The sequence below is a fragment of the Sardina pilchardus genome, chromosome 2, assembly GCF_963854185.1.
Source record: "Sardina pilchardus chromosome 2, fSarPil1.1, whole genome shotgun sequence".
Lineage (NCBI taxonomy): Eukaryota > Metazoa > Chordata > Actinopteri > Clupeiformes > Clupeidae > Sardina > Sardina pilchardus.
The window spans coordinates 40,396,517-40,410,260 of NC_084995.1; the positions used below are offsets into that span (position 1 = coordinate 40,396,517).

Below are 13,744 nucleotides of genomic sequence, written 5' to 3' on the forward strand. Positions count from 1 at the left end.
GAATACAGTAGGCTCCATTTTTCAGCAGTAAGGCTGAAAGTGAGTGCTTCGCTCGGCAGGGTCCGGGTCAGCGTAGCGCTAATGCTGCCCGGCGGCGTGTCCGGAGTACTCCGCTGTCTGATTTGCGGCGGCCGGCGGTGGTCGGCGTGTCATCTCGGCTCTCTCCGCATGGCTGACCTTGTCCCGCCAGTGCCCCTCCACTGGGGCACTCCTGCCACCCCATACGGTTGTTTCACAACGCTGACATCTCCGCTCCACTTGAGTGCGTGTGTGTGTGTGTGTGTGTGTGTGTGTGTGTGTGTGTGTTTAGCACTATTGCTCGTCTAATGCAGGTAACCTTGCGATCTACACCCTGTGGAAGTTCATGTGGGTATACATAGAGACAGGGAACGAGTGGGTGAGCGAGTGAAAATGGGGGGAGGTAGAGGGAGAGAAACAGAGAGAGAAGAGAGGGAGAAAGAAGAGATGAGCACACCATGCTCCAGGCCCTGAGCTCTTCCCAGTGGGCCCTTCAACCACGTGAAGCCACCGCCATGTCAGGGAAAAACAAATATATACAACCACTCTGAGTAAAAGCTTCACAACACCAAGCGCCACAAGCCATGAGCTCAGACCTGGGAAGTAGACCTACCATAACCGCCAACCCACCATGGTGGAGATGGAGCCCCTCACAGCGCTGGTGGCAAGACCTCCTGCCTTCTCGCTAAAAGCTACATCTATTTTCTGAGAAGAGAAAAGAAAAAAAAATCCATTTCCTGCCAAGCCTGTCGAAAGTCCCTACACCAGCCCTTCTCCGTACGAGACTGTTATGGTTGCGCAAAGTGGCAGCGCGGGCCCAGAGGCACCCGAGGCAGGATGGCGAAGGCTTGATGTGATACGATGATCTGTCTCCAAACATCTGGCCCACTCGCTCCTCTCCGTTTACATCCTGAAGAATTACACCAATCAGAGCATTAACGATGCCCACGAGGAGGCGTAGGTGCAGGCAGACTCCCACAGCAGAGCTGCCTCTAAGCTCCACCAGGACGGGTCTTAGGTGTCGGGAATCGAAATCGGGATCGGGGAGAGAGTCAGGTGGAGACTCCATCGGGTCGGGTGGGAAACGTATCCCTCTTTTAAGCGGCTTGAAGGTAGAAGGTAGAGGACACACACGGCAAACGCTGATTTGAGATATTTCACCCGGCAATTTCAGCCTTGTACGAGCGCTAATATTTCAGTCTCTGCCAAAGCAGGAAAATGACTATGCCGATACAGGAAAGTGTCAACATCAAGGCTCCACTTCAAAGAGAGCTGGTGGATAAAATACATTTTCATGTAAAGCAGCTATTTCTTTGGAGGTGGAGTGTGCGTGCTTTAAATGTTGTATAAGGGATGACATATTTGCTTTAATAAAATTGCAAATGCCGAAATAACACGCTCGAGACAATTGCTGGAAGGGGGGGGGCAACTTGGACACTGCTGTTCTGCATCAATATTGATTTTACAAGGCGGCCTGTTTTTCATAAGTGAAAATAACACGCCCCTTCTGAAGAAATCCTTATACACATTTCAGAGACATTTAAAGTTAATCTGACACAGCTGAAGGAATAATTAAAATGCCACAGAACTTGACCTCAATTTTGCCCTGCTTTAAAGGTCAGGCATTATGACGAAAATCTTCTTTCTCAGCTCCATGCTTTTAGCAGTTATCTGTAGTCTGCCTGAGCAGATACTGTAGGTTGAGTAAGTTAAATCCATTGAACCATTAATTCTGCTAGGCACAGTGCACAGCTTAATGCACAGCTATAGATTCGTTATTATCATGCACTGTATTTCATCTTTAAATTGTCTGTAACATTACTGCAATGTCCAGTGCACAAGCATACTAGGCTGTTTTAATAGCATCTTCATCATATGCAATGAAGCATTGGTGCTCTTTGCTTATGCATGGGTGTCAAAACATTCCTTCCACTAGCAGATAGGGCCGAACAGGTCATGCAATTAACAAATTAGCCTTTCATGAAGTACAATTAGTGATTCTTGGACCCCTTCTGCATTTCAATCCAAAAATAAGTGAATTACAAATTAGAAATGCAATGAGCAGCAAGGGCCGATAGTTCCTCCTAGGATCCACGGACATAACCTCCCAGCAGCAACCACAACATGGTGAACATCATTATTTGTCTCGGGGGCAAGAGGCTGGGAAAACTTCATTCTGTGGCAATTTCTTTGGCATGGACAAATACCATCCGGACAAACAGAGGTGTGGCAGTTATTCTTCAGAGACGGGTGGAATCGTATTAGATGCTGTTTGGATAGACTGCCAAGTCAGTGGTTGTGAATACCAATGTACAAATGTACAGGAGCATGGTTATGGCATCTCAATGCTAGATTCTTCCCTTTGATCTAGTCATAACATCCAAAGCCTGTATCTGGGCCTTTCATTATTGATAGTGACTTTGAATTCAGCGATTGATGAGGGCCTGATTATCACCAGTGGGAAATGCTAAATAAAAGCGGCCTGGCAGCCTGACAACACGGAGGCAGGTCAGCACAACAAGCAATTACAACAAACACTAAAACACAACAACATAAAAAAAAGTCCTTAGACTGTGATTTAAAAATAGATCAGTTACAGTATGTTTTAAGAGGATATACAACACTCATTTTGTCATTGGTTGACTGCTGGTACAGCAAACCATAGCAGCCCACTGTAAGTACTGTACACAACAAACAACCCTACAAACTAACTACAGATAACACCTTACAATGCAATAACAACTATATGTACAGTAGTAACTTCATAGTTTCGAATCAGTGGCTAATATTGTTGATACAGCGTGACCGGTAGAAGAGTAATAAAATCACATAGTCAAGAGCATGTGTCGAGGGGGGGCGGCACAAGATGAATATTCCCATCCATTGTGCTTCTACGGATAATAAGGGCTGCCCAATCAGCCTCAGCAGACATGCTTACGATGAGAAAAATCTCTCTCGGTCCCCCTCTCTCGCTCTCTTGTTTGAAGGACAGCCCGTTGCATGGTCAGGCTTGAACTGTGCCGTCTGGCTGTGTGTGCGAAGCAGACTGGAATTTCTGCTGACGCTCACAACCCCACATCCCTGCATCATTGTATCAGCAAAGAAGCCCGTGTCTTTGGAATCAGCATAGTCCAGGTGCAAGCCAAAACGTCTCCCCTCATGTGCAGTGTCACTTTTGATTGGATGCTCACAGCACCATCATTGCCCTTTAGTGAGACAGAGAGCATGTTGGTTTCTGCGGTGAGGCCTGTGTACCTTTAGAATTGTAATATACTATAAGTCATAGTCTGTATATCAAGGAGAGCTTACTGCAAACAAGAAATAGTATCTTATGCTAAAAACACACACATCAGAGATTTTCCTCTGAGAAGGTATAGATAGCAATCATTGCCCAGTATCTGTTGATGGGTGAGGGCATTATCAAACTCAAGGCACCCAGCTAGTGTGCTATAAAGCCTTTCCACTGAAAAGCAAGGCCAAACAACAACAAAACAAAACAAACAAAAAAACAGGGAGACCGGTCCTTCTCTCTTAACCAGACTCTTGACAAGCCATTTTTGTTTGTCTGTTCAATTTTGCATGAGCAGCCAGCCATAGCTTGATCCCATATCTAGTAGAGAGGCCATGGGGGAACCACTGTCTGATACCGGCCAAATCAATACTATGAATTATGTTTCCTGAGAAAGAGATGCACATGAAGGCCTTATTGACAGCTGGGCTTTTCAGAGCTTAGGAGGGGAGAAGGTTTTTGTACACTATACTCTCGGTGGGATTCCTTACTAATGCCTTACCCTCAATAGCAAGCGTCCTCCAAAGGCAAAAAAAAAAAGCAAACTAGGAAAAAAATCAGAATTGCAAAATGAACTTAATTGCTGATCACTACTACAGCAATTATCGCTGTGCTCCTCCAACACCAACGCGAACAGCCTGCACAGCGGAAAAAAAAACAAAAAACCCAGAAAGCACAGCCGTATACACGCTAAGCTGTATACTCTCTTCACGGGCAGCTCGAGAAAAAAAAAAAAAAAAAGCCTCTCAGGCACGAATCAGTTTTCTGTTTTGTTTTTTTTGGAGACGCGTGACCTCAATGCACAGCCCAGAGGACCTCGCCGCGGAGCTCTCTGATTGAATATCCATTTGCCACGGCATCCCGTCTGAACACACCTCTGCGCGGCGCCAGCGGCGGGATGCCGGCTCAGCAGGGCTGTTTCAACAGCGGCAGCAGAGGCAGCAGAAGCAGCAGCGGTGTGCTGCCGTGTTCGCTCGTCTCCACCCCCCCAAACCCCCCCACCCCCTCCTGCTCTTCGCAGGCCTGCCCCGCTCAGCTCCGAGGGGGACGATCACAGCAGCGCTCCGGCTCCGTATTGTGCCATTGTCTCTCCGCCTCAGTTTCATTAATAAGCACCTTAATGGAGAAGCACGGCTAGGGGAATTCGTCTAATGCAACACAAAGCAATGAAAAGGGAGGAGAGGAAAGGAGGGATGGAGGGAAAGAGGGAAAGAGGGAGGGAGCGAGGGAGTGAGGGACGAAAGCAGCAACGGTTTGGAAAGCTTATTACCGAAGCGAATTAAATAAAAACCTTGGCATCACACAAGAACCCCAGGCAGCAACAACACGCAATCACTGGCCGTCACACACTACGACACTAAGCCTGACAAGATCAAACCACCACGGAAGAACACCATGAGAACTCAGTGAAATTAATATTAACAACCACATGGACTGAATATGCATGTAAAGAAGAGGGGAGGGGGGGCGTGGATCATTGTCTTATTGTGGGCACTGTTTTTCTAGCTTCCTTTTTGGCTGGTGTCGGTGGGAAGGATGCTCACTCCAGCTGCCAGGGTGACACCGGCAACAAAGGGCTTTGTGTGAAATGCCAGCACACTCTGACCTTTGAACTGAGGACAGCTCTCTTACGCAACAGCTGTGAAGCCCGGGCTTGCACAGGGATTATTTGGGAAAGATGACTTTGAATGTCAAAGGCGGTGAAAAATAAGGAAAACAATTGGGGGAGAGTTGAACTGGAGGCAACACTGACATATGCGCAGCTATGAAGCCTTGCATGTTCAAAGTCTCAATCAAAATCTAAATGGATGCCAAAAAACTATAAATCATATTAAGGGGACAGCTAGTTCCACAGCATGATATCATCCCCTCAACCTCAGACTGGCAACATTTGAAACCCAAATCATTACCTCTGAAACTTGACGGTCAGTGTGGTCACCTCCAAAGCGAGCCATTAATCTAAGCACACGGAAATCTCCATCATTTCTGACAGCAGTCCCAAAATAGCCACCTTTGAAACGGTCCCCTTCCCTAGCACAAAGTAAGTGGGTGTATGTGTATGGTGTGTGTATGTATGTGTGTGAGTGTGTGCTTGTGTGTCAGTACCGATGTCTGACTGAGTTCCATTACTTGCAGACACACACCAGGAGGCTTATTTATATATTCTGGGTTCACGCACTCAGATCTCACCTTTCTTTTGTGTCACCACTTCAATTGTGATCCGCTCTGATCTTGCGCAGGGAGTTGTTTTCATGCATCTACCGACACTTTCGGAGGGCAAGGTCGTTTCCCAGATAAACATATATAGTAGATACCAGAGAACGGGGAAAGACAGAGAAAGGAGAGAGCGTGTGTGTGTGTGTGTGTGTGTGTGTGTGTGTGTGTGTGTGTGTGTGTGTCTGTCTGTGTGTGTGAAAGAGCGAGGGAGAGCGAGAGAGAGAGGGAGTGAGGGAGAGAAAAAGGTAGAGGGGGAGGGAATGTTGTCATTTAGCTCCTTTATTAATTTTTCATTGCAGCAAAAGCAGCTGCTATCTCAGCAGCACTTAGCACCCTAGATCTAATAGGCCCATGGTCTGGAGAGTGAGAGACAGAGGGATAGAGAGCCCGCAAGCTAGAATAAAAGAGAGGGAAAGAGAGAGAGATGAAAAGAGAGGAACAGAGGGGCGGCTGCTCCAGACCACTCCATGCCCACCAGATGGCAGGGTGAAACACTCCTAGAGGGTGACCCGTGGGGTGGGTGAGTGGGTTTAGTACATACTTCTCAGTGGTAACATTATGCATCTCCAGTGATGCCCTATCCACCCCTTTACACACACACACACACACACACACACACACACACACACACACACACACACACACACACACACACACACACACACACACACACACACACACACACACACACACACACACACACACACACACACACACACACACACACACACACACACACACACACACACACACACACACACACACCCTCCACCACCCTCTAATGGCCTCCAGAGAAAGGATGTCCAGCGACCACACCGTTCCCCTCTCACGCTGCATCTGCTTCATTTAAAGCGTGTAATGTGCAGGCAGACTTGTGCCCTGAGAAGGTAATTACCAGCGCCCATGATAAGGTCAGTTGACATCTTTTCCAAACAGAGAAATGGGCCGCTCCCAATCAATCAAGTCTTTCTTATATAAAGGAGTGAACTTTTTAAATACCAATCACAAAGGGCAAACTAAGATGGCAGTTATATGAAAATAATTTCCTTTAAATAGGTCAAATCAGTGTTTGGAAAAATCAACCTGACAGAAATAATCAAATTATTAAAAGACTCTTAGTCACCGAGAGACCTACAGTATAAAACCATGACAATGTGGGGCACTAACAATATCTGAGAGGATAAGAGGCCCTACATTTGCATGTGTTGAGGCTTGTGTCAATTGACTATGTGGTTAATCACGCATATTTTGGAATCACAAACTGGAACAGTTTTTTTTAGTTTGGCTGTGTCATCTCTCTGTTTAAGTGGCCATTGTGAATGAGACTCATTGAGAGGCGTCTGACTCGACACCTCCATCTCTTTCTCACATGGGTGGAAAAAAAAACAATGCTCAGAATGAAACTAGACTGATCATCTGCAGACAAGCAATGCTCATGACACCAATGACCTGAAGCTTCTGCAGATGTAATCCAGCGAGAGGAACAGCAATGACTCGGTGTGTGTGTGTGTGTGGTGAGAGTGGGGGTAGCTTGGGGCTCTCTGTGTGTGTGTGTGTGTGTGTGTGTGTGTGTGTTGGACCGCAATCAGAGGCAGATTAGACATGGCACTGTCCGTGTCGTTGCACTGAGTGATTCGCCTGTCCGCGTCCTCCGGGATTTGCCATCCCTTTCGCCAGGGAAGCGCCCAAATCCAGCTAATCTCATTAAGAGCGACAGTGGCACAACAGCAGCATTGTCGTCACCGCCGCCACCACACTCAGCTCCCGTTAGCGGCGATCTGTTGCTCCATATTTCTCGCATTCTGGCAATCTGTCGGGGGCGCGCGGAGAGCCCCGGCGAGACCGGAGCGACAGCAGCGCGAGGCTGTGACAAATGGCCAGCTCGCTCCTCTCGCAGCGACACACAAAGCGCTGACCGGCCCCAGACCAACTCCCAAAACTCAACTCCCAAAACCCCACCAAACAGAGAGAAATGGGTTTTTTTTGGGGGGGGGCAGGGGGAGAAATCCTCTCACACGAGAGAGGAAGAGCAAATGCTTTCATGGCTTTCATGGAAGTTCAGGGGTCAACAGCGTCTGGAGAGCTGCGTTGCAAATCCCAAACAAACACAGCGGCTATCGCTGGACCAGCGAGCGCTTCCATGAAGTCTGCCAGCGCCTCATCTAAAGCAGCTGAGCATCCAATCAGAGTGAAGCGCTGCATAGAGGATCCACTGCTCTCCAACTGCCCCTGCACATGCTAGGACTGTCGCACCAACTGCCCCTGTACATGCTAGGACTGTTGCACCAACTGCCCCTTGCACATGCTACTGTAGGACTGTCACACCAACTGCCCCTGCACATGCTAGGACTGTGGCACCAACTGCCCCTGCACATGCTAAGACTGTCACACCAACTGCCCCTGCACATACCAGGACTGTCGCACCAACTGCCCCTGCACATGCTAGGACTGTCGCACCAACTGCCCCTGCACATACTAGGACTCACCAGGCTTGGTCCGCACATCCAAACTCTGCGTGTGGAGCTCCTAACTAGATGTCTCCAAACAAGCTAATGATGACCCATAAAAGCCGCCTTTCGGGCGACCCGTAGTGAGGATTCTTGAAATGTGTTGCCAGGGGATGTGACGGTCACCGTGGGGTAAAACGGTCAACGGGGGGGTAAAACATGGGGCACACGGTCATCCACATGCGTCATAATGCGACAGCAGATACGACTGGCACCTCATTACTAGGTAGCACATTCAAGACCTTACTGGAGGTGTATGCAAAGCAGTGAGGTTACAAAATGCCAACACAGGACAGCACGCAGCAATTATTCCGTTACGCAACGCTCACTAATTGAGGCGTGTGGCTGCCCTACCTGTCTTGGTAGACTTCCAGTAAACAAGCTGCCCTTTCATCTTATGCAAACGGGGAGAGTGAAGACCAAACTCTCCGCCAGCAAGATGCTGACAAGCGGTCAGGTCGGACTGCCGACAGGAGGCTTGTGTGTGTGTGTGTGTGTGTGTGTGTGCCCACACACCTGTGTGGCCGATGGTGATCCTGGCATGCCCTTACCAGGGCGCCGGGTGTGCCCAATGCGGCGAGCCAGGGACCAAGCAAGTCAGTCCAGGGGCACGGATGCGACGACGGGAGAGACACTGGCAGAGTCCGGCTGGCTGCCACCTTGCCGCACCACTGCAGCACAACCCCTATTAGTCCCGCCACGCCAGTGGACACAGCGGCAGCCATCTGTTCAGCGCAGCCGCCGCCGCCACCACCAACCCTGGATGAATGAATTAGAGGAGACCGTCCCCCCCCTTGTTCCACCGCTCAATTCATTACAGCAGCGGGCACAGACAATGCAAAATCTGCCTGGAGATAAGGAAAGCTTTATTCTACACCATGGCAACAGTACAGCGAAGAGGATGGGGATTGATCTGGGGCGGGACAATGACTGCACCACTCAAAAATGAGAGGTGCTATCACCCTGTTTCTGGAATTGGGCACATTACTCCCATGCTACCCCATGGAAGTGTGTGACAAACAAGTCCTTTAATGGAAGAAGAGTCCTTGCGTGAACCTGGACTTGAATGGGGATAAAACGGGTTTCTCTACTTACCTTGCCTTCAGCAGAGGCCCAGGCTTTTCTTTGGAGATTTTTTCTCTGATTGCGATCAGAGATTGGCACACTGTTGTCTGTGTCGCTTTTTTCTCTTTATTCTCTCATCGACTCACTCCCTCTCCCCCTCCCAAAAAAAGACTCTGATTGGGGCGAGATATCTCTCGAATGCATTCTGCTGGCGCGCTATCTCTTTCAAGCTCCTTCATCTAAATTGGTCTCCTGTGTATCGAGCAGCACAAGACATCATCCCTGATTGTCCAACCAGTGTGCCTCACAAACCAATCCTCTGGCCAGCAGACCAAATAGGGTTTTAAAGAGAGACACAAACACACACACACACACACACACACACACACACACACACACACACACACACAGGTACATAGTCACACACACAGACAGGCACACAGTCGCACAGACGATCACACACACAATCACACACACAAACACACACGCACAAACACAAACGCACAAACATACACACACAAACACACAAACACACACACACACACTCTTCTGCTTTTTACTAAGCCTGGAGGAGAGCCTGCAAGCACCCTATTCAAGCTTGACTCAAGCTAGCCTCCACTGCTAGCATGTGAGTGTACTGTAAAGCGTAGCGTACTGTAGTACTGAAGGTCAGGGGTGGGTGAGCGCCCCCCGAGGAGCTTCCATCCTGATCCCCAGCCAAGAGCACGGAAAACGATCACACGCTGAGAAACAACCCCCATCCACCACCACCAACACAACTGACTCCATTTAGAGTAACAAGGCTAGAAATCATTTTACACTCCAATGAGCCTGACGCAGAAAAGTGCTTCCTAACCTTCATTCAAGCAAGCAGGAGAGGAGGGGAATAATAATAACAAATACATTTTAAAAAATATATAATAATAATAGCACCTTTCAAACATCAGATGCAGCTCAAGTGCTCTCCACTTGGAGCATTCAATACAATAATAAAAAAAAATGAGAATTCTCCAGATGGTATAAGGAGATACCACACAATACAATATAAAATATGAAAACCTTGTAAATAGCAACGGTAGGATGTATAATTATGTGAAGAAATGCAAGATAAACATGTGTTCCCTAAAAGCATGTTTTCAGGTCTCTTTAAAAGATGTTTACAGTATTTGCCTGTACAGAGGCAGTGTGTTCCATAGCTGGAGTGGATAACGGATAAAAGCAGCTTCTCCGCTTTGCTTGTGGAGCACTTTGGGCACAATTAAAATATTAGCATCGGAATATCTAAGGTTCCTTTGGCGGAAGAATTATGAATCAGAATCCTTCCGGTAAACGTACACTCTGTGTATTTCTCATGTTCATTCACGATTCTGTACCCATTTGTATCTCTGGCATGTATATTCTGTAGATTTAGATCCAGCATGACTTTCTAGGCACCTCTACTAGTTCCTCTAGTGCCTCTTTGTCTGTACTGGATGTGCAGGAATGGATGGCTTGTACAGCGTACCTTTGTCATTGAGTAGTGTAGTAACTGCCCCAAGTACTCAGACACTACTTTATTAGCATAACATTTGGCCAGGTACAAGGCAGGGTTGTTCTAATTAATGACCCTCCGGGAAGACCGGTCCCTGAGACTACCCCTGGGACCACCCCTGTACATCTGTTCCATATTCATACAGAGCGGGAGTTCATCCCCCTCCCCAGCCCCATCCAGGTTGTAACATACTTAAATATAGGTTATTTCCCTGTTTAGTTAGAGATACGGGTGAATTACACCCAAACACCTTTGGTGAACTCACGTCTCTCCCTCGATGCACATCATTGAAAGAATAAAGCCTGTTTCCTGATTGAACACCATCCTGACTAAGTCTCCAGATAACTGTGGTACTAGAAATAGTGCGACCAGCGGTTGATAAAATATTAAAAGCTCAGAGATATATGAAGGTGCCATGCCATGTAGAGCTTTGTAAGTAATTAGCAGAACGGTAAAAATCAATTCTATAGGAAACAGGGAGCCAGTGCAGTTCAGCGAGCACAGCAGTGAATGCTCCCTCTTCTTGGTCTTACAAATCTAGCAGCAGAGTTGGCGTGGAGTGGAAATGTGTTTGTGTTTGAGATGTGTTCAGGTTTGTAGGGTCGCTGTGTGGAGCCTCTCAGATCCAGACCCACTCACCTTGAGTTACCACCTAGTCCTCCAGGCCAAAAGACTACAAGCAGGGGGCATACTGTATCAATAATGTATGCTCTGTGCCATCTGGGTAATGAAAATGGGTTGTTTCTAGGGTGGTGTGCTTGGGAGAAACCCGGTGTTTGTTTCTTTTAGTCCCCAAACCTCACTGAAAGCTGTAACTGAGAAAACACTTTGAAAAAAATAAAGGTTCTGTACAACACAGAGGCAGAAAGATTGCTGAAACCTGGAAGAGCATTTCTGAGCAAATTAGTCAAACGGCTTTAATTAAAACAGAAAAGGAATCAAAACACAACATTGTCCTGAAGCGACTCGAGCGTGAAAGCTAGAAAACCACGCGGTGGGGTTCTTCGCTTTGTCACCGCCGATAATATACTCGCATCTGAGCTGAGCAGCGAGCCCATAACGCCAACTGAATATTCAGCACGGTTCCCGTTCTGCAACAGCGGCCGTTGACAGCACAAACAAGAGCGCGCGCGCGATTCCACATTCCGCATTCTCTTTCCTGGCATACGCCGGAGACACTTCGTTAAAGGATCACAAACACAAGGCCGTGAAGAAAAGGGCCTTTTTTTTTGTCCTGCACTGCGGACCATGGAGTCTAAAAGAGGCCTTAATGGCATAGCTTTCGCCAGGGTAAGGGGAAAACTGATGATCAAGACAAAAAAAAGAGAGAGAACGGGAGAGAGTGAGTGTGAGAGGAGGAGAGATGAGAAAAAGGGAAGAGAATCAAGTGGAGGAGAGAAAGCCATCACTTGCTACGCATGCAGAAAAATCAGGCTGAGACTTGTGGTGGAGCACACGGGAATTGCAATGCTAATGACTGAGTGGGAGTCTCCCTTTTTCTCTCTCTTCTTCTGTTTCTCTGTCTCCCTTTTTCTTCTCTCTCTCCCTCTTCCCCTCTCTCTGACTCACTCTCTCTCATAATGATGTCCGTGGCTCTGGATTTATGCACTTCAGTCAGCCATGTGGGTAAGCAATGAGCTGTATCTGGATGCCCCCCGTGTACTCAAATGACCACTTCTCTCAGAGTATACCAGACACAAGAAAACAAAAAAATGTGCATTTGTTCAGTTATGTGTCTGTGTGTCTGACCCCTGAGTGCAATACTCACATCAAATGAAGTCAAATACGTGAGATAGTTCACCCAGCCAGCAACCACCACCACAACCACCACTTTTCTCTTTCTATCCAGTGAGAAAAGCGGCACATCCTTAATTCACTCTTTCGCTCTGTCAGCGAACATGAAGCAGAGAGGTGTGAAAAGCTGGCCAGTCCAGTTTACCTTCACATGGAGTCGGCCCTGTTCATCCACTCTGCTCTCTCTACAGCTCTATGAAAGAGCTGCCACTCAAAGGCCCGGCAAAGAACAGACCACTAAAAGCTTTAAAAGCACGCCGTTTTTCACCATGATGGAGGACGAGGGGGGGGGGGGGGGGGGGACAGAACTTTTCTTTCCCGCGCCTGCATAATGAAACCGTGTGAACATTGTGGCCTTGAACTGTCTGGACAAATCATGAGTGGCACAGTCTGAAGGTAAACAGCCAGAGCACTCGAGGAGAGGAGAGGAGGAGGAGAGGAGAGGAGGAGAGAGGAGGAGAGAAGAGGAGAGGAGAGGAAAGAAGAGGAGAGGAGAGGAGAGGAGAGAAGAGGAGAGAGGAGGAGAGGAGAGAAAAGGAGTGGAGAGAAGAGAAGAGAAGAGAAGAGGAGAGGAGAGGAGAGAAGAGGAGAGGAGAGGAGAGGAGAGGCTGACCTGGTTGATGATGTAGATGCCGTAGTCGATCTTCTGCCGGCGCAGGATGGGGTGCAGGTAGTGGAGCCAGTACTTGAGGTGGTGCTCGCGGTGGCGGAAGGGGATGATGATGGCCACCCTCTGCTTGGCCCGGCAGTCCGGCGGCGTGTACTTGCCCCCCTCCGTCACGTTGGGGTTCTCCCTCTGCACGCGCTCAAACGTCATCATGGAGCTGAACTCGATGAGTAGGCGACCCACTGTTTCAAAGAAAACAGAGAGAGAGGGTTTTTAAAAGTGCGTTCATCACACCCCACTTGCGCTGTCCAAGCAACATTATATTCATGAGCAATGTGTTTAGATGGCTGCGCCACATCTTTTTTCCCCTCTCTAGTTATGATGCAAATGGTCACACAGTGTGTCAGCTGGGATTATTTTGGGTCGGTGCAGACAGCTGAGGAGGAAGAGGACGAGGAGGTGGAGGAGGAGGACACCATCACTGTATCACTCAGCAACACATGGAGGAGGGGGGGGGGGGTCACATCCACTGAGAGCCTTTAAGTCGACCTGTCGCTCAACCACTAGAGGGGGCTCTATCGCATCCACCCAGCACACCCCACCCCACCCCACCCCACCCGACCCGACCCAAGCACAACCCCACCTCCTCTGAATCTCCCCGCAGCGGCCGCATCCCATTGATTCCCCAAGACTCTGTGCTAAGGAAACGGATCAAT

General features: G+C 48.4%; 1 protein-coding gene across 1 annotated transcript in view; it reads right to left on the reverse strand.

Annotated features, from left to right (window-relative positions):
- b4galt2 (UDP-Gal:betaGlcNAc beta 1,4- galactosyltransferase, polypeptide 2) overlaps positions 1-13,744 on the reverse strand; it is an 89,755-nt gene that overhangs the window by 41,839 nt on the left and 34,172 nt on the right. Inside the window, exon 3 of the mRNA XM_062530453.1 lies at positions 13,035-13,270. Within this exon, the coding sequence (XP_062386437.1) occupies positions 13,035-13,270 (236 nt within the window). The remainder of the gene's footprint in view (positions 1-13,034; positions 13,271-13,744) is intronic.